This window comes from Musa acuminata, chromosome BXJ2-5 (assembly GCF_036884655.1).
Source record: "Musa acuminata AAA Group cultivar baxijiao chromosome BXJ2-5, Cavendish_Baxijiao_AAA, whole genome shotgun sequence".
Taxonomy (NCBI): Eukaryota; Viridiplantae; Streptophyta; class Magnoliopsida; order Zingiberales; family Musaceae; genus Musa; species Musa acuminata.
In genome coordinates, this window is record NC_088342.1 from 43,422,572 (window position 1) to 43,442,719 (window position 20,148).

At 41.0% G+C, this 20,148-nt stretch overlaps 3 protein-coding genes and 1 long non-coding RNA gene across 6 annotated transcripts; 2 read left to right on the top strand and 2 right to left on the bottom strand.

The window, feature by feature from the left end:
* Nucleotides 1-886: 886 nt before the first annotated feature.
* Nucleotides 887-1,804, bottom strand: LOC135611843 (protein POLYCHOME-like). The gene is made up of 2 exons (XM_065107490.1): nt 1,452-1,804; nt 887-1,382 (listed from the first exon to the last, which is right to left on the bottom strand). The coding sequence occupies exons 1-2, from the start codon at nt 1,698-1,700 to the stop codon at nt 1,032-1,034; spliced, it is 600 nt and encodes a 199-aa protein (XP_064963562.1). The 5' UTR covers nt 1,701-1,804; the 3' UTR covers nt 887-1,031.
* Nucleotides 1,805-2,743: 939 nt separating this feature from the next.
* Nucleotides 2,744-7,056, top strand: LOC108952774 (uncharacterized). 3 transcript variants are annotated; one of them, XR_010487132.1, is made up of 6 exons: nt 2,744-2,881; nt 4,521-4,755; nt 5,255-5,473; nt 5,590-5,862; nt 5,935-5,981; nt 6,087-7,056. It is a non-coding gene; the product is annotated as an uncharacterized LOC108952774 (long non-coding RNA). The 3 variants fall into 3 exon arrangements; XR_010487131.1 differs by having other exon boundaries at nt 5,935-7,056; XR_001977857.2 differs by having other exon boundaries at nt 4,521-4,708; nt 5,935-7,056.
* A 146-nt stretch (nt 7,057-7,202) lies between these two features.
* LOC103985511 (transcription factor bHLH130) lies at nt 7,203-9,775 on the bottom strand. Its single transcript, XM_009403234.3, has 6 exons — nt 8,688-9,775; nt 8,003-8,313; nt 7,761-7,922; nt 7,617-7,682; nt 7,473-7,541; nt 7,203-7,382 (listed from the first exon to the last, which is right to left on the bottom strand). The coding sequence occupies exons 1-6, from the start codon at nt 9,298-9,300 to the stop codon at nt 7,323-7,325; spliced, it is 1,281 nt and encodes a 426-aa protein (XP_009401509.1). The 5' UTR covers nt 9,301-9,775; the 3' UTR covers nt 7,203-7,322.
* Nucleotides 9,776-14,287: 4,512 nt separating this feature from the next.
* Nucleotides 14,288-18,606, top strand: LOC103985510 (protein cornichon homolog 2). The gene is made up of 5 exons (XM_009403233.3): nt 14,288-14,441; nt 15,507-15,688; nt 16,548-16,670; nt 17,458-17,542; nt 18,267-18,606. Exons 1-4 carry the CDS (start codon nt 14,367-14,369, stop codon nt 17,525-17,527), a joined length of 450 nt encoding a protein of 149 aa, XP_009401508.1. The 5' UTR covers nt 14,288-14,366; the 3' UTR covers nt 17,528-17,542; nt 18,267-18,606.
* Nucleotides 18,607-20,148: the final 1,542 nt, after the last annotated feature.

Below are 20,148 nucleotides of genomic sequence, written 5' to 3' on the forward strand. Positions count from 1 at the left end.
CGATCACCAAGGAGCTCCGACGGCGCTGTAGGCGAACGACTGTGGCCGTTGGGCACAGGCAATGTCGTTGGCCTTGAACAACTCTCGGGCATGGTCGACGGTAGATACCACGACGCAGGGGGTGGAGCCCAGGTAGAGGAGCAGCAGGGGTCGACCGCTGGTTGAGCTTGGAGTGCTTGGTTGGTGGTTGGGCCGAGGGGGTGGAGGTGACCATTGATGGCCTTGGAGATGATGTCGTGGAAGATTTTGGAGGCAACGAAGACAGTAACGAGGAGGAGGAGAATGAAGGCATGGGAGCTGAAGACTTGCTCCATTCTCGCATGAAGCTGGACGCAAGCTTAATTGGAACCGCAGTTGTTACATCTTGAAGAGACAGCAATGAACTGCAGGGCAAAATGGATTTGCTTTAGGATTGCGCTAAGCCTTATGCTCGCTCTTCTTCCAATGACAAGGAAAAATCATCATCTTGCTTCAAGGCTTCGAGCAATTTACCGATTTGGCATCGGTAAAAGAGTGAAGCCGAGAGGTCACAAGCGATGCAACCATTGGCCGCTGCACAGCTACATCACGGCACTTCTGCAAAAAGTAGTCGACATTTAATAGGGGAAGATGAAGGTAAAGGTGAATTTGCAGAGACACAAACCTCAATCGTGTGCACGATCTCACGGATTGAATTGATTTGGCTCCTTTTTACCCCATACAATATCTTCCAAAAACACCAAAACGAAGACACTAAGAAGAGCTTTGGATGGTAATGATCCAAGCCGAACAAATTAAATCAAATGACCTTTGACCCCATATGCGAGATCGATTCCACGATGGCCGGCGTCCGGATCGGACGCCACGCCAAGAACGAGATAAGTTTGTCGTGGTTGTAGCGGGAAGACATGGACGCATGATCGAAGAGCGGTCCTCACGAGGAGATCAACAAAGAGATGAAGCAGAAACAGTGTCCCAGACCATGTGGATCTCCATAGGCAGCAGAGTTGCTGGCTTTACCCATCGCATCGTGGTGAAACGAAATGTTTCACTCACCGCATCGACAGGAGAGTGCTTGTGGGCTTCTTCATCTTCGCATGCGGTTCCGGCGACCTCTTCAGGTTCCTCAGCACGAGCCTTTCCATCTCTGCAATGGTGCTCTGCAGTTTCTCCTCGAATTCAGTAGGTCTCATGTCTTCTGTCGATGGATCGGTTGAGACGGAGACCAGGCCGGAGGAAGGGCTTTGGAGCGAATGTCCGATTGGAGAAACATACCAGGCATCAGAAACATCGGATGAGAGGGCTTCACCGAGTGATGTCTGATCCGGCTCTTTCATTTCACGGTTTCTGTTCCTCCGCTTGACCCTCGCTGCAGTCGCACGCATCCTTCTCCTCTCCAAGGCCTAAGTACAGAACAAAGTTTAGGGCATGTATAACATGGCATTCAAGTGTTTAGGGCAAGATCTCCTTACATTGACGACCACCGTAACGTCACGGAGAGGTGTCCTAGGGTACCAACTCGGTAGAGGACTCTTCCTTCTCCCGACACGGCGTCGAGCTGTCACCACCAGTGACGGGGGGATGTTCTCCTTGTCGTCGGTGGTGAACACCAAGCTCTGCTCACGCCTTGATCTTGATCGCACCACCGCGTCTGGGAAAGCTACCGTCCGGATCCAGAACCCTTCCCCCGCGTCCACCATGGTTCCCAAGCCCTGATTCATCCTCGTCTCTCCTCTTTTTTGTCGTCGCCTTCGACTTCGGAGAGAGCGTGAGGGAGACGGGAGAGGGAATCGGCGGCCGGGGAGCGAGATTGAAAGAGAGAGGGGGGATCGACTTAAGTAGCGTTTTAGGGGACGGGGGCAGTGGTGACGGGACTCGGAACCGCCGGTCACCGCCGCTTCCAGTGCCGCCTAGTTTTGAATTTTCAAAATAGGAGGAGAGCGAGCGGTGACGACATTTCGAAGGGGCGTTTGGCGGATGTGCCGCAGGTTCAACTTAATCAAGTTGTGCACCCCTACATGCATGAAGCTTTGGATATTTCAGCTTTTGTTATTTATCAGAAAATCTAAATTTCTTGGCCTGTGTTTATTAATCCCTCAAATTAATATTCTAAAAACATTTTGCTGATGCTATTATTTGTTCACCAACAATATCATCTTTAAGAAATATTTATATATTTTTATATAAAAATATAAAATTTTATATTATCTTTTTTCTTCAATATCTTATTTTGAGGTATAAAGTTAATTTGGATTTGATATATTTGGGGGTGGTATACCATACCTACTTACTAAATATTGAAGATTCAAAATCTATTTCTGAGTCAAAAATGATGAAGTACTAGATTCACTTAAAAAGAATTTGAGGTTTAAAATCTCATCCGATTTTTTTAATAAAAATATCATTCAATTTTTTTTATATTTATAAAAAATTATTCAAAATAATATATTTTATATAATTAAATGAAGTCAAAGTACAATGGGAATAATATATTTTTATTTAATTAAATGAAGTCAAAGTACAATCTAAGATTAACTCTGAATCATTAACATCTCAAACAATCAAATTATATTTAAAAATTAAAAATAATTAATATTTTATTATTATTTTGGAATAACTACTAATATAAAATATATATCAAAATGAATCAACACAAAGCATTGGAACCTGTCATTTATGTAATAATATACTAATTAATATAATATATTAGATGAAATCCTATTCACAATGGAACGGTCTCTAATTAGGGCTGTTAAGTATATATTAGGCTTCCTCAATTGTCTCCCATGCGACCTATCCAATCTCCACTGACGAAGCCCGTCACGCCGGCCGCAGAGCAAGGTCCTTCGCCGCCGTGACGAGGTCGGCCGCATCGCGATAGGGCTGCGAGGGGCGCCACGAGGTCATAATTTCATTGTTGCTGTTGTGGTTGTTGTTTTGGCACCATATTGCTTTGTCGATCAGTTGCTTGATGATCATTGAACGTGTCTTTTTTTGTATGTTATTGGTAGTGAAATATTCTATCATTCAATTCGATCCCGTTGAAGTGTTGATGGCACTTTTGAGTGATCGTTTGTAATCGTTTGTGTGCGAGCATTCGCGGATATGATTCAAACCGCGGTGTCTGTTGGAAAAAACAGATGAAAATGAGAGATAGTTCAAAGATGCAATTTGAATGTCAGGAGATCCCAACCCCCAATTGAGGTGCAGAATTTGGGCTGCAGATGAACTTATTGCTGATTTTTCATATGATATATTAGGATGACATTATGGGGCAATCGTACGGTTGCATGCATATAAATAATGGAAAGGCTGTCTAATAGGCAGTACAGAAGCCACGAATCTAGTCAAGAGATGACAGTGTTCAACGAAAAAATCTGATTCAAGTGGAATGCTAGTAATTGAATTTTCACATGGTCAATTGATATATCAATTTGTTCAAGCAAATGGCAAGAGGAAGTTAGATGGCGTACAATATTAGAAGCGTCCCCTAAGTTGTACCAATCTGTAACTTGTGTCTCCTAAGTTGTAGGTAAAAGGGTTAGTTTAGGCTTCAGTCTTGTGGCTTATGACACTATATTGGAAGAGAATCCTTGAGAAATTTGCTCTTTTTGTTATTTTTGTGGAGCTGAACATTAATGCCAATCATGATGAGAGGATGGATGCACATAAACCTAATAGGGGGAGTTTCATCTGGTTGCTCATTGTTTGTTCTATTAGTGGTCTTGAAGTTGAGCATGGTAAATTTGCTCTCACGCATAATATGGCTAGGTTCTGGATCCCAGTGTTGGGTTGCTTTAGGATCTTAAATTGACTCTTCTTTGGCATGCTGAAGAAGTCCTTAACTAAAATACTTCTTGCCTGAATTGCAGAGATCTGCATCATGTATTGCAGGTTTGAGCTGTATCTGAACACAGATAGCTAATCTCTTTGGGCCTAGTATCTGATCCAGCTTGAACTTTGCATTCTGAACTTCCTAATGCTTGTATGATATCTTTATTAGTAGCTTCTAAGAAAAGGTCAATGGTATATTTTACAACTTACCGGAGCCTAATTGTGAAACCATTTTTGTTTTTGTGCACTATAACAAAGTTCCTTGCATTTCTAAGGTGGATATATTTTATTTAATCACCAGTTTTTTTGATCCATTGCTAGGGTTTTGTGATGAATCTTATCCTGAAGTTCACTTGGTGCCACTCTAACCCTTCCATATGTTATTGTTCAATTTCCTAATTTTCGTAACCATGTCCTGATTTGCACTTAGAAAGATGCATCAGAATGAATTAATTAATTTATGGTGTATTTACAGAACAAATAATGTAATCTTTTTAACTTCTCATGTCTCTTTACTAAATCCATTGGACAGGAATTCTCCTTACGAATTTAGAGGTGGACACTATATATATTTTTTGAACATTTCAGCATGCTGCTTATTTACCATTCGTGGTGTATGTAGGGTGTGCAAATCTTTCCCTGCAATTTTGAAAAAGATATACATGCCAATTATATCTGATTCCATCTCAGAATCAAAGTTTATGCAGACTGCCGATTGTCCTTCAAATCCGTGACTCAGCAAAGTTGCTGGATCTTATGCTTTCCTTTGGATGCCAATGGAGATGGTACTGCTTTACAAATTCAGTTAGTGAGCACCTGAAATAGTTGATGCTGGCATGGATGCCACGAGTGATTGGGTTGACAATGAGCACCGGGAGAGGCTCTTCAATGCGTGGTAAAAACTTCCACTGGGAATCATGGAGCTCTTCAGATAATGTGCATGTAGGTTTTGGTTTGATATATATTTTGCTTTATGAAATCTATCAAGTAAAGGCTGCTCACCATTTACATTTGGCATTCTGTTTGAGTGTTCTGGTCCCAGGCCAGCACCCATGAATTATAGTTATGGAAGAGAAGTACTACCACTTACCCACAAAAAATATTGCTAGCACTGCTTTCTGCTTGCCAGTTTTCTTCCACCTCGGAGAACATTCTTCAGCTAGCATTTTGAATTGTGATTTTATCAGTAAAGATGAACTTCGATTTGTTATACTTTCTCTTTTTCCCACTTAATAATCTAACACCATTCCAAGTTCCTAATTTTGATCCTGATGCCAATTAATCAAGGTTTGTATCTTACTTTTGAAAGTTAATGCCAGAAACCATAGCATCAATATCTGTTTGTCATGCATCATCTCCCTTTTTCCCGAAAAGGACATCTAGGTGATTGAGATTCTTTGTCATATTATTTATGTGACTCTTACATGTTTGATAATTGTAGGGGTGTTGATGCATCGGAGAAGTTGACCTGGGCGTGTATTCAGCCTGAAATTTTCAGGTACCATCTTCATTTTCGGATCCAATTATTTTATCAGATCTTATTTTTTACCTGATAATGTGCCGAACCAACGTATGGTGTGTGGATCCTCAATTTGGATCTGTGATCTGCAAACCTATCAGATTCAACTAAAAGAGCTAGGACTTAGGTGGATCTGACCTGGTAATGCCTCTCTGCATTATATACAATCAATCATGCTTTGCTATTGTTTATGTTGGTGTGAGGCCTGCGAATCGGGGAAATCACTGTGTAAATTGACTTCAGATACGAAATCACAGGTTCAGTAGCTCAGGTTGACAGGTTCATGTCACAAATCAGCCAACATTTGTGGCTTCCCTTGGTCCAATGGCAAGCACCTACCCATAAAAATCCACTGCTAAGTTTAATGTATTGCATCTGGGTGAGAGGTGGTGGTCATTCTCCAGTTTCTGCTGCTTCGGATTTAATCCAGTGGGGCGAATCCATTATTGTTTAAGGTGCAATGCATCTGTGAGGAGGACATTTGATTCTGCTGGCCGCTATGCTCTCTCTTGTTGGATCAACCTGTACAGGTCTTTGGCTGTAAACTTTTAAGAGGTGTTTTTGTTGCTCAATACTCATCAATCGTCTTTTACTTGTTGCAGACATTGATGGATGTGGCCCAAGTGCTCATTTTGGCTTCCAACATCAGGTATCAGCTGGCAACTCATAATTCTATTGCTCTACATGTTACATACTAGCATTAAACATAGTTTTTTGGAGTATCATCAATCATATTTCTGCTGGGTTTTCCCAGTTTGGTAAGCAAGGATCAAGGTGCATCGTACATGGGTGCTGCTTTGGATCCCAGTAATGTCGTCAAGAACAATTCATCTACCGAGGGAACGGTAAATGGATCATTTACTGTCTCACATGGGTTATGCTCGTGGGGTGGTCCTCCATGGGACCACCGAGCACTAAATCCAATGGGGATCTGAGCTGCGGTAACTCTCTTTCTCTCTCTAGATTTTGCAATCTGCCACAGTACTACTGAATCAGGGTGCCCACCATCTCGACCGCATCAATTTCTACCTGGCCTCCAAATCTAGATCTATGATAGTACCAGTGAACCTGCAGAACGCAATCCATTTCCTTTCCTTGTGCCCTTTGATCTCAGCTTGATGATTACCTTTGTGGATGTGAAATCAAAGCTCTCTCCATCCATCCATCTTTCTGCGTCCATATTCCATCGCTTTTTGTTCTCATGTTGCTTTCTCGGCGCTTCCTACTTCCTCGTCTTCTTCCCATCACCTTCTGCTGGATTGAAATCTTATCCTCTCCCATCATCGCCCTATTGTCTACAGCTGCGGATGTTTTAGACCACCGGATCCTTCCAATACATAAAGCTGACTTGACATGATTTCTGTTTCCATTACAGCTCACATGCATATGGTAACAAAATTCATTCATATTCTTGGAAATGTCATGATCTAAATTAATTACAAGAAGTCAACTTTTCGTGGGAAGAATGATACAGCTATTTGTTTCTTGCTATTTTGTTGTTTATCTATTCTTTTACTTGGTGGGAAGTTGATGGCCATAACAATCAAAACCACAAGACAGAGAAAGGATCCCACAACCACCTCTGCTTGGCCCCCCCGCCTGCCGCCATTTCTTTTTAAGGGTTGGTTGGGAGCATTGAATTAGGCAAAGCCAAGACATGACATGACGCGAGTACATCATCCAAACTGGGTGTGATTTGACTCCGATTCAAGACTAGCTTAGCTAATTGTAGCAGGAAAACATCGATGCCCCACCCATTTCACCTGTCTGAGATATGCTCCTCTGATCTTAGTGCCCTTTCATGGCGTCAGCCGAGCAAATATATATGCTTTCATTGTGTGTGGACAAGAGATTAAAACAAGCATAAACATTTAGGAAACAATGTTAAGTATATAGCTTATTAGTCTGTGATCACATAGCTATACATTTCTTTCTTCTTTACATCCTTATCTGCTTCTTTCTGGCTCTGAGATCTCCTCTTCCACTTGTGTCAGTAGGGCTTCTGCCTGCCAGCTGAACAGCTGCAGCTCGCCCGGCTTTCCGATAATGCCTTCAAATATCAAGTCCGTACATGAATAAACCATGCAGCTCTAATGTGAATCTGCACACAATCAAAATAGTTCGGCAGTAGAATTTATACCTTCACCTGTTTCTGGAGATCCTTGATATAATCCACTGCCAAATCTAGCATGTCTGCTGTGTTGGTTTGCTGTCGATTGTCCACAGCAAGTTAGACACTCGTTGTGACTACCTATAAATCTTAGTTTGTGTTAATGTTGATCACCTTATCCATGTTAGGAACAAGCTCCTGGAGCTTCTTCATCCTCTCGCTAATTCTAGTCCTCCTTACCTGCCCAAAAGCATGATGATTGGTTAAGCCTGTGTCCGCCAGATCACGGATTAGAGACGCGATCAAGAGAAGAGTTACCCTCTCGGCTATGCTTCGCGGGTGAGTGGCGCAGCCTCGTTTAGCTCTGATCTTGCAGGGGACTGCGTCATGGAACTGTAGGAACTTTTCTATCGTGGCTATCTCCGACGTAGACCTCGGCAAGCTAAACAGACCCAACCCATGGTTCCTCACCTCTCCATTCTGTTCCCAAGTAAAAGCAGGAAGACTAGTCAGCGGAGCTTGTGGATGGAATGGAGCAGATGGAGAGGAGCTGTAAGTACCTGTGGCAGCTCCAGTGGACTGAGACCTGTGACCATCTTCTCCTCGCCGTCTCTGCTTCCCTTTAGACCTGACAAGCTGTTGTTGTTGAAGGGAGAGGAATCGTCCCAAGAGCCAACCGGGAATCCCGGTATGTAACTCCGGCCGCCGCCTCCGCCGTCTTTGGGGCTGCTACTCCCATCCATGTCGTCGCTTTCCATCTCGGAGATCTGCGACATCACGGAGTTTTGCCTCGACGAGAAGCTTATCTGACCCTTTGATCTATCTGTTGCATCCATCATGAAGCCACTCGTCCCTCTCCTCATACCATAACCTATAGCACAAATTTTAAGGTCCTCTGCAATCAGATAAAATGGACTTCGCATTCCTGTCCTCACACCAGGAAAGGAAAGTTTCCACATGTTTTTGACAAACAGCAAATAATGAGCGAGAAATTCTTGTGTGTCCTAAATCTTGAAGTTATAATCATCAAATATGGACAACAGTTCTATAAACGGATAAAAATCTCATGGGTCAATCTGAATCTGGTTCTTCTTCTTCTTCTTCTTCTTCAGGACTTGTAGTGTAGGCCCTATGAACAGTTAGGTTACTGGATCTTTCTAAGATCTTCCTGACCTCAAAACTATTGCCAATAACTACGCCAAGAGTGAAGTCGTACAGTTTCAGGAAGAGGAGAAGAGTTTGTACCTTCGTCCACGTTCAAGTGAGAAAACAGGCCAGCAGGAGAGCTACTGTGCCTGATGAGATTAGAGGAGCTGCCGAAGTCTCCGTGCTTGAGTTGTGCCGCCTCCATCGTCAATGATCCCATGACGGCCCGGAACGGGCTCTCCGATGAGCTATGGTTCGGCATCTGCCGCTGCTGCTGCTGAGGACGGAATATCATCTGCGGGGCAGAGGTAAATCCTCTGCTCTGCTGTTCTTTGACCTCCTGTGCAGAAGGCGGCAGCTGCGGGGGTGGAAAGTGAGGGCTGCTCTGGCCGCTAGCGGTGGCGGCGCCACCGGAAGGACCGTCCTGGGTCTCGTCGCGGAGATCCGGCGCCAAGAACCGGGCGAGCATGGTCTCGGTCTCGGGGCTGGAGGCTCTAACGGAAAGGAAGTCCTCGCAGACTTCGCCGAGCAGCGAGCTCGGGGCTGACCGATACCGGAGGAGGCCGGAGCTCATCTGCTGCTGCTGATGCTGATGCTGGCGGCGGAGGAGATCGGATTCGGCTTCCGCTGTTCGTTGTCCACTGAACGGACCGGCGGGAGGGTAAGGAAGGTTGAGATCTTCCGACGGCCGTCCCGAAGGCGACCCGTACATCACGTCTCCTCCTCCCTCTTCTCTTCTCCCAAACCGCCCTCTCCTTGCTTACCACTTCAAATCAAAAGAAGCTTCTTTTCCCACAAAAGATCTGAACCTACAGCTTCCGCCTCTTCGCCGTGAGCGCAGCTCCAAGAACCAGCTTCCCAAGAAACCACCCACATCCAAAGCCAAATCAACCAAACTATGTTATCAGCTACAACGAGGCAAATTAAAGAGGCTGTTCCGATCGGGAATCTTGGGGACGAACCGATAAAAATCGTTCCTTTCACGGCTCGCCTCCCTCTCTGACGCCCTTAAATTACTCATGATGACCATCGCGAGACAGCTTGCTTCCATCGATCCATCTCCTCTCCGACACCGAAAGCAAGGCAGTGGCTTTCGGCTATAATTACCACGACGACGACGAGGACGACACAAGAAAGAGAGCGAGAGGCGCCGATTTGGAGTGGTGAAAACGCGAGCAATCGCTGCCTGGCCTCCGAAGTCCAAGTTATTTATAACATCAAAGTGACCAAACTGCCCTTGGAGTTATATTTTCGTAAATTAACCAAAATATTCTCCATATACTCCCATCCTCGATGCTTAATTGATAGATTTGGTTGGGATAGATCATGTGGATTCGTGACAGATGCAGTCAAATTGATGGACGCACTGATTCCAGGATTGTTCGGTAATTTTGACCAGTCAACGACGGGGGTGCTACCGTAATTTTACGTCGAAGAAGAGTTGGCCAACCTGTTTTAACAACCTTTACGCACACGTGAGTGGCACGAGCTCCCAGAAGCATCCCAATAATATAAATATTCCGGGAACCACACGGGGAGGCCGTTGACGGGCGAATAGGATGCCGTTAGACGGCGTCAGGCGCGGCAGAACGCGCCTGCCCCGTCGTGTTCGCCTTTTGCTGCCTCCCCACGTGACTACGGCTCACGGAGTTCCCGATTCCGTCGCTTTCCTCTCCGGCCGCCGTCAAACCCCCCGTTTGTTGGCCCCACCACGCCCTCCCTTTTCCTAAACACCCCCGATGTGTACGTCCAACTCCAAAACTGCACCGTTGCCTGTGGGTATCCATGTAATACTATTTTTGGCAATTTCTTGGTGTGGCTGGTGACTCGTAAGCGCGGCACCAATAAGAAAATTTTACCATAAATAGATCTTATCAATCTTGATCGGAATTAATTAATTTAATTATAAAAATATTTATATGTCACAAACCCCAATCAAAGATTTTTCGAGACTTCGAATCTATAATAATTTTTTAATCAATTAACGAACATGAATTCATTAATCTTAAAATCATGATGAGAAAAAAAAACTTTTCATTCTTAGGAAGAATAATGGTGTGGTTTTGAGGAGTTTCTTGATTAGTGAGAGGGATTGAGGACCACCACTTGCAAAGCATCACTTCACTTGTTGTGGCTCTCTCCCTCCTTTTGAGTGGCTAAAAGGTGCCACCACTCTTTGACTTCTTGGTGATAAGAATAGCGGTATCCCTTCTTCTTTCTTAGTATTTTTTCTTTGGTGATTCAACTTAACATTGGGATTGTGGCATGAGCTTTTTCTTGTGCCTTTCGACGTGAGGCTAAGCATTTTATTAGACTGTTGAATACTCCTATAGATGCATCTGACCACCATCACATCAAAAGCACGAGAATTTGTTTATCTCGACTTTGGATGAACGAATAAATGAAAAAAAAAAATAAGAAAACATGGAAATAGCTTTATTATATTTATATTTTAGGTCATCTGCATGGTACGTGCCTTCGCATGATCCCTTGTTTGACGCCATGCCGTGACGGCACGGCCACCGGCGATCAACCCGACCGATAAGTGCAGCCGATGCACGTAAAGAACAGCAAAGGAAAAAAGGAGAGGAAGTGATGCCTTCGGCATTGAATGCATTGAATTCACCTTTTACAATACTGTGCATATGAATCCCAGGCTTTTGCATGATCTTACAGGAAAGCATATTATCTCAAGAACCTTGATCTTACAAAAATCAAGGTTCTTGAGATCCATCAGAGCGAGTCCTCAACTAGCTTAGCTATTCAAACAATGATCTGCTTGCCTTTTTCTTTTTCTCTTTTCATTTCTTCGAGGGAAGCTGAGTTTTTATTTAGGAATCTTCAAAGAGAAGCTCCTTTTGGTGGTGCCACGGTCTCATACAAGTTGTAGATGGAGTGGAAAGTGAGCAGCTCCTTCAGTCAACACTTACTTGGCAACTCCAATGCAAAAGAATTTTAATTGGAGTTCTTCTTTGATTAACTATCATGTGAGTCACCTATATTCCTTCCTCTCACCCTTTCCTTTTCTCTCCTTTAACTTTGCATCCATTGGCACTTGTTGTGTTCTGCATGAGAAGCCTGCTGCAAAATCATTATAAGATCTCATTAGCACTAATCAAAGAGTATTGCTAATAAACTACGATAGCTTAGGACTGCACGGAAAGGAACTTCATATATAATTAGCTTCGGTTTCGATAAAATAATGCCATTACACTGCTCTAATCTTTGGTTACCACAATCTTTAACAAGCACTGGTTCCAATACCCCTTCCAAAAGGACCTTTTGCACATTGACTTGTGCCATGAGGATAATGCATAGAATTCAGCATCTTCAAGAGGTTGACCTTGGAATTGGGATAGCATAAGGGATAAGGGAACATCTACTACATATCCACCATGCTAATGCCAAGGATCTGTAAACTCCCTTATTCTACCTGTGCGATCAACAAGTAGGCATCATGTTCTCAGATGCTATACTCGAGTTGGTTCTTGAGAATGTGTGCCATATATTCCTAAAGTGCCTGCATAAGAGAGCATTATTGTAACCCAAAGGATTTAAGCAAGTGGAGTGTCCTTATCATCACATTCTTTGGATTCAGATGGTAGGGATTCAGCAGTCTTCTTCGAGCAGTGATGCTCATGCATTGTCAGCGCATGCAGTGGAGCAGTGCTAGTACTTTCATGTTTCCTGCATTTAGTAGGGGGGTGTGAAGCTTGTCTTGATCATTAGAATCAGCAGACAGACAAGCACGAGGGGAGTGTGTGATCCTTGTTGGATAGGAGGGAAGCACATCTTATGGGCTTTTTATTCCCTTCAATTATTTTGATCCATGCTTATCTGTTGCTCTTTTGGTCGGATGGGGATTCCATGAACACATCCTCTTCAATGCTTTTGCCCCATGCTCCTCTCTCTCTCTCTCTCTCTCGTGTGTATTAGAATGTGAAGTTTATGTTTCTCATGGAATCCATGGAAGATGTTCTAATGCTCTCTTATCCTTGGATCAGCATGCTGTGGCATCTGTGGAATAGCACTGTGGAATGGCTGTGGAGAAGTAATGTTTACTGCATGCACAAGCCTGATTCCTATCTTGTGATGGTATGGTCCTGTCCCTCTCATATCTTAAGGTGCTTCAGCTGTGGATGTGGTGGTCACATGACACAAGTTGACGTGCCATATGGATCCTCTCATATCTTTGTTCTCAGGAGGGGGGAGGAGCAGCCAACTCTGAGGAACATGGACATCATTTACAAGGGAGTTTTGAGGTGATCAGGTTTCAGCGACAAGCATATCACATGCTCTCTCCACAAAGAGTGGAATTTTTTGTTCTTATAACTCAGTTTTATGGTTATGTCTTCTTGCCCAAATAGAAAGAGGATTAGAGGGAGCAAAGAATAAGACATGCTTGACTAACTAATCAAATAAATGATGCTGGAATACCTCGATTAATCTAATAATAAAAATGGGCAAGATTAAGATTGACTCATGAATGTATTATTATATACTTTAGTTTAAGTATTTTTACTAATAGTTTGGGTCAAATAAAATTAATAGACCAGTTAACTTATGAAGCTATGATGTTTAGACATAGTGAGTGGAGTGACCACTAAGTTACTAAGTTACACCTTGATTAGTCTCATATTGGACAAGATTTGGTTTGATGAATGTATTTATTTTGACTAGTCATTTGGGCTAAACAAAATTGATACGCTAGTTAATTTGTCAAGACTCAAATCATGATAATATGAGTATTCTAATTTATAATGATTTTTTAGATCGTATCATTCAATTCTTATTATATAGGAAAAAAAATTAATCATGCTTAATTTATTAATTTGTGAGGAGATATTAAACTTTTGAATTTGAAATATATTTCTCTGAATTAGATGGTGATTAATAAAGCAATTGTTGAGATGTTAGTGAGATCTATGGGCATTCAATTAAGATTTAGACTATGAACTACAATTTTCCAGCTTCATTAAAATGGATCAAAATGAATTGATCTGATTTTTTGATTCAAAGTAAGTAGATCAAAACTGATTTGAACATACTTAATTGAACTCGTTCTAAATTGATTAATTCGATTCGATTAGTCGATTTATAAATTTAAATAAAGAAAATATGTATATTTCAAAAGAATTAGTTGAATTGAATCGAACTGAAATCTTAATCCAATTGGATCGACATAAAAGATTTGTTAAATTAGATCTATTGATAGGACTAACATCGTTAAAGGGGTCCCTACGTCAGTTTGATTAATCAAATTGAATCGACTAGAGACTTAAGTCATTGAATTTGGATAGATTGATATATTGAAAATTAAGATCGATTTAATTCGAATCAAATTAATCAATTAAAATAAAAAAAAATATTCTTTAGAATTAGAATCATTTATAGTTTTTAAAATCAAATTATTGATGAATCGATTCCGATCAAATCTCTTCTCAACCAATTCGATTTTGATACTAATTTCGATTTGATTTGAACACCCACTCCACTAACGTATTAGTGAAATGTTGGTTCCACGTTTCGGTGGAAAGAAACAAGTTCAATCACCCATCTATATCGTACCCATTAGACACGTGGAGTGGTTTCCGAGGTGGGTTCCACTGATTCCTCCACTCGGCTGTGCGCGTAAACATGGACGCGTAAGACAAGTGTTGCGTGTTACTTGACACTTTTGCTTCGCTACTCGGGCTTAATGCCCAAAGTCGAAATCCGGAATCCTATGGTTCGATTCGATCCCTTTCTCCCCTTTGAAGCGACAAGATCGAGGCCGCCATGGCGTGGGAGCTCTTCCTTTGGCTCCTCGCCTTCGCCGCTGCGATCTCTCTCATCGGATTCAGCGCCTATCAGGTGAAACTTAAACCCTAAACCCTGCTTGTATCCCCCTTTCGACTCGCCATCTCTCAAGAACATCCCAAACCGTGCTCTGTTTTTTGGCTTTGTTTCGTATATTTTGGAGCCTTTTTTTCTTCGGATTGTTGCCGTGTCCGTTGTCTTCAGCTTGTGTGGTTAATATTTGTCTTGTGTTGTGAGATTTCACGGGAAAAAAATGCAGCCTTTATGTTGTTAACTCGACACTGGTGCCTGCGTCGTGGTATAAGTTGTTAGCTTCCCCTTACCTTTTTGTCCCCTTGGTTTTGGAATAGTTCGTGAACGTGTAAAAAAACGATCTTGAGTTCTATTTGGTTCTTTAGCACCAGCTTGAGCTCCAACATTGCCTTTGAAGTTCCCTTTGATTGCACAGTTTCTACAACCTGGTGGAAGGTACAGTAGCTCCATCTATCTTCAAAGTGAAGGATGCCGATCTTTTTCTCTACATCACCTAGTAGCTGGCAGCTTGGAATTACTAATCCGTCGTTCTTGTAGCTTTCCAGTTATGATATATTTTAATGTATAAGCTCCAGCATCAGGCAGACATACACAAACTGAAGAAATGATTCTTCTGCCAGTATTTATGGGCTTGCTTAAGGATTGTACAAATCCTAAAATGCGTAATGCATGTTAGTAGCCTATACTTGTCAATTTAAACGTGTACATGTTCTTTATTTATTGAAGGCAAGGCAAACTGGTATAAAGTGCAATATGGCCTCAGTCATCTAACATCCTCTTGTGACATACAGTCATTATCCTTTTCTTTTTTCCACTTATCCAACCATATGCAATTTTATTTATCAAGTACCAGAAGTTCATTTATCTGTTTCTCATTTAACGTGTCAATAAGTTGCTTCTCTGTTTCTCATTTGTCTGATTAAAATAGGGATTTTGGTATATTTGTTGGTTTCTTATGTTAATATATTAAGTTCAATTTACCTGTATCTGTACAAACTGCCTGGGGGTTGTAACAGGGTATTTAAAATTTTTTAACCATGTACCTTTTTGACCTTCTAACTTTTCTTGGTTTTACTTATGTAACAGCTCATTTGCTTATCTGATTTGGAGTTTGACTATATCAACCCATATGATTTATCATCACGAATCAATGCTGTTGTGGTTCCAGAGTTCATGGTGCAGGGAACCTTATGCATTTTATTCCTTCTGACATGGCATTGGTTTCCATTTCTACTAATGGCTCCCATCACTTATTACCACACAAAGCTGTACGAATCATCTCTTTCCTATGGTTATATGTTTGGTTATATGCCTTCTTTTTATTTGTTGATGTGCTTAGTAGATTCCTTGGGAATTTTCAGAGCCATCAAGATGTTCATGTTTGATGTTTTTGTTGCATTAGTCATATCATTGTCTGCTGGATAAGTACTAAGTGTTAATTATTTAGTTCTAAGATATCTTCTGGTCTTACAATTTTCTAAATCTAAATGCATCAGTCTACCTGATTAATCAGATAGTTGTGGTATCCCTGAAAAGTTTTATATAGTTCTAATATACTTGATGCATGTGGGAGTCTTTTAACCACAGTTCAGCTTTGTGGATGATATATGGAATTGAAGAAGGTTCTGTTTGGCAATGCTTCCTCATTTTCATATGCATGACTATACATTTTTTGTAACAGGGGATGGGCTTAGTTATGTTTTTGCAGGGTCAGGAGGCTATATCAAAAGTTAATGTATGGTTCAATCACTTAGAAAAGGATATAACATTTCTTGTAGTTGTTTAGTATACTACTTTGACTTTATTAATAAAGTCTTGGTTAGGAAACTGGACTTGGTTTCACTTCAAGCTTTGCCTAACATAAAAGAGAGAATGCCTTGATTCACTGTCATTTAAAACTTGAATATATACTTCATTCTGTATATATCCTGAAGAAACTTATAAAATGGACATCTTACATCAGTATGTTATTGTTAACTGCTGATGGCATGTTTCGACCATTACAGTGTGCATGTTCCAGTTAGTCGGTTTTCATTACTTATCTTTGGCCACTTGTGGCATCTTATGTTTTATAAGTTCATTGGAACTGGAATAACTTTACATATGATACACTTTTTTCTACTCCAGATATATGAAAAGGAAGCATCTAATTGATGTTACTGAGATCTTTAGACTGCTGAATGAAGAGAAGAAATACAGAATAATCAAGCTTGCTTTTTATTGCAGCATTTTTATCATTGTTATTTACAGGTATGCTTCTAGGTGGCTATTGTTTGCATTTCAAGTTCATCTAAAACCTTTATGCATTTTAAAACTTGAGCAGTTATGTGCTTTCACTTTGTTGGATGACAACAAATCACATGCTGTTGACCATACCGGCAAACTTTCTAATGCAGTCTAGTATAAAAAGAGTTATTTCTTCTCCATACAACCAAATAATGAAAAAAGGCCAAAAATAGGAAATTTGTTAAGAATGTCTCCTGCTTCTGTCTACTGTTCTTGAATCTTCACAGGAAGTCAGGAACAGTTGTAATTTCATTCAGGGATAAAAGAATAATAATTTTAGGACAAAAGTCTGAACATGCCTTATTGAAATTTGGATCATTTCAACTTATTTTCAAGTATGTTGTTTCCATACTAGTTTGAGTCTGAATGAGAATCATCAGATATATTATATTGTTATATTATGCTTAAAGCCATACGTATGGGTCAATTATCTCTCATTGACTAAGCTATAACGACACTCTTCTTGGTCATTGAGATTTATGGTGTTCATTCTGCATTATTATCTTGTTTCTTGAAATTTTAGAGTGCTATACTTTCTGGTTTGTGGTGAGGTCAATGAAGGTAAAATCTTTATAATTATATATAAACTATCTTGAATTTCCTTATGTGTGATATTTGGTCAATGGTTTTTGCTTTCGGTTATAATAACTTGCATGAGTTGCATTTCTTCATTTCTCTTTGTTCTCTGCTATTAGCTTTTAGTTTTACTATTATCTGAATCAATGTCCTTGCTAACACAACAATTTTGCAGGCTTGTCACAACTGCTGTTCTTTTACTTATGGAAGATGATTATCGGACTATGGAGTCTGGGATCTTTTAGTGTGTGTTTCTAGAGGTATGCATTAATTCTTTCTTGCCAGATTGCTGAAGGATGTTGTTAAGTTCATTATTGAGAAGTCTTCTGCGGCATGAAAGTTCAGAGCTTGTGTAGATTTTGAGGAAGCCAGCTTTAATCTAATGGACTTTTCCAGGCATGATCAAATCAAATATTCCAGCATCAACCTGATCTTTGTTTTCTTCCATTCAGATGATCTAACCTCATGCCATATGTGTTACTTCACTAGATAATCCATATAGTCCTTAGCTTTATCGTTTAATGTCACATAGAATTAAATTCACCCTAATTTTGATCTTTCATGCTATATGGGTTGAGAAATGTAGCAATAATGAATTTTTGTAATAAACAATAATATACATGCCTTGCTGGTTAAATATTGGAGATTTGAATGCTATTAGATATCAGTAAAGGACATACGCAACTAAACTAAACTAATATTTTGTTTAAAACAATAAAAATACAAGAAAAATAACTAGAGAAATCTTTACATACTTTAAGGTTGCAAAGTGCTCTTAATGTAGTCTTCTAGTAGCTATATCTCTAACAAAGCAGTTGTCTAGTCTTCTATAATGTTCTTGGTCCTGCCATGTGGTTGTACTAGATTGTTGCCATGAAACGTACGAAAAGGATAGACGAATCATGCTATCGGCACATTATCTTTTCCAATGCATTGATAGGGGCTTGAAAACCTTACAGAAACCTTTTCTTCATGTATATGCAGATCTTTCAGATCGGGGAATTTGACGTCAGTTGTGGAGTTGAAGGATTCTCTTTCAAAGTTCCAGACAACTCTTCTTAAGAAAGATGTATTTGTTACCATTGAAGCTGTCATTTGCCTCTTGCCATTCTGCAAGGAGAATAGGAGGATTCCCCGTGAACACTGAAGTTTTGGCACAACTTTTGCTTCATGTATCGTGTAATCACTTCAGCTGCCGCTCGTTTCTTGAGATGATTTGGTTGTGATATCTTTCTGTCTTCATCGAACTTGCATTATGATTCATTTTGTTTCTGCCTGATGCTGTAAAATTGTTAGAGAGTAAGAGTATTGTATCCTTGTGTTCTTTGTCTTGTTTGGACAGATACGTGATAACCTCACTGGTCGTCTTCGGACCCTTATTCCAGCTTCTCGGTTCGGTTCACCGGAAGGTGAGGATGAGAAAGTGGAAATCGCATGGTTTTTGTGCTGGTATAATTTTTCTGTAAGCATTAAACAGTCTTGTTATATCTGGTAACCTCACTGGAGAGTCATCGGAACTTTTTGCTTCGTGTAGAGTGATCGATTTGATCACGGTCGACCGCCAAAATGACCGGTCAATCAGGACCGGCTTGAAGTGTCCTCGTCGGACCCACTCATATCGAGTGCTGGTCGTAGGATGTCGTAATTCCCGATGGATAAGCGGTCATGATGCATGCGCCCGTCAATTTTATAGGATCCAAGTTTGCCATCTGACACAGCGGGCCGTACAATTGAACCGGTTATTCTACAATGTCCGGTTCGGTTCGGTTAGATCAAGAAAGGGGCCAGATTCTGCTCACCGGAGTGAGCTTAGGGCGTCACAACTCGAACGCTTTTGGGTCGAAAATTATTTTTCGGAAGCTTTTTAGCGTTCGAGTGATCTCAGGTAAGCACACCGGATAGTCGGCGGACCTTTTTTTATTTCCTCAAATAATAATTACGTCATTGCGCATTCGAATGGCCGGAGAAGGCTTCCCTTCGAAGCTTCTTCGGCAATGCGGAGAGGGAGGGAGAGTTCTGGTGAGCATACTCTTGGATTTCGTCGTCTTCTCCATCTCTGTCTGTTCAATTGCGGTATATGCTTGTCATGATTCCAAGCAGAACGGACCATCGGTAAGCTTGGTGGCAGCAGTGGATCTTCTGATCTGTATCCGACTTGTTCTTTTGTGCATCCTCCCTATACTACTAGGTCTTATTCTGGGTGGAATTAGTTCGGATGTGTGTCGTTAATCGGAATCTTGGAAGACTTGGAATGTAAATGCATTTAAGCTATTTGGCTTTTCTTAAGATCGAGGATTCTGTTCTATATGCATTTGCATTTGCATCTCCATCCTTGATTTGGTATTCGGATGTGTGTCGTTAATCGGAATCTTGGAAGGCTTGGAACGTAAATGCATTTAAGCTATCTGGCTTTTCTTAAGATTGAGGATTCTGTTCTATATGCATTTGCATTTGCATCTCCATCTTTGATTTGGTATCTGCAGTTTGGAGACCTTCAATAATGGTTTTTTTGGGGGCCCAAAAGGCAAAATTCATAAATCACAAAAAGATGCTTTTCTTTTTTGCAATATTGTAAAAGGTTTTCACCGTGAAGTTGGAAAGATGGAATTTTTAGATAAAAACTTGTGTGTCTAAGTGTAACTCTGGAGTGCAGATAAATCAGCACTATGTGAGTGAGCACCATGATATTATAGATGAGGATCAACATTTTCTAAAATCCTGAACTTGAATTTTCATTCAAGGCAACTGTTAAGGCTATACTTTTCAAATGTTGACCTGTTAGATCCAAGTTGTCCTTCTAAATTTCAGTTAGTTCCCTTTCACTGCTCTGATACAATGAGTTATATATCATGCAAAACTTGACTGG

Bases quoted from the DNA above. Each gene is read 5' to 3' on its own strand.
- LOC103985511 (XM_009403234.3), bottom strand. From the start codon at position 9,300: ATGTACGGGTCGCCTTCGGGACGGCCGTCGGAAGATCTCAACCTTCCT. The intron at 7,923-8,002 runs GTACTTACAGCT...ACTTGGGAACAG, and splicing joins GTCCACTGGAGCTGCCACAG to AATGGAGAGGTGAGGAACCA. The intron at 7,683-7,760 runs GTAACTCTTCTC...GCTTTTGGGCAG, and splicing joins CGCGAAGCATAGCCGAGAGG to GTAAGGAGGACTAGAATTAG.
- LOC103985510 (XM_009403233.3), top strand. From the start codon at position 14,367: ATGGCGTGGGAGCTCTTCCTTTGGCTCCTCGCCTTCGCCGCTGCGATC. The intron at 14,442-15,506 runs GTGAAACTTAAA...CTTATGTAACAG, and splicing joins TCGGATTCAGCGCCTATCAG to CTCATTTGCTTATCTGATTT. The intron at 15,689-16,547 runs GTACGAATCATC...TTTCTACTCCAG, and splicing joins ACTTATTACCACACAAAGCT to ATATATGAAAAGGAAGCATC.
- LOC135611843 (XM_065107490.1), bottom strand. From the start codon at position 1,700: ATGAATCAGGGCTTGGGAACCATGGTGGACGCGGGGGAAGGGTTCTGG. The intron at 1,383-1,451 runs GTAAGGAGATCT...TTCTGTACTTAG, and splicing joins ACGTTACGGTGGTCGTCAAT to GCCTTGGAGAGGAGAAGGAT.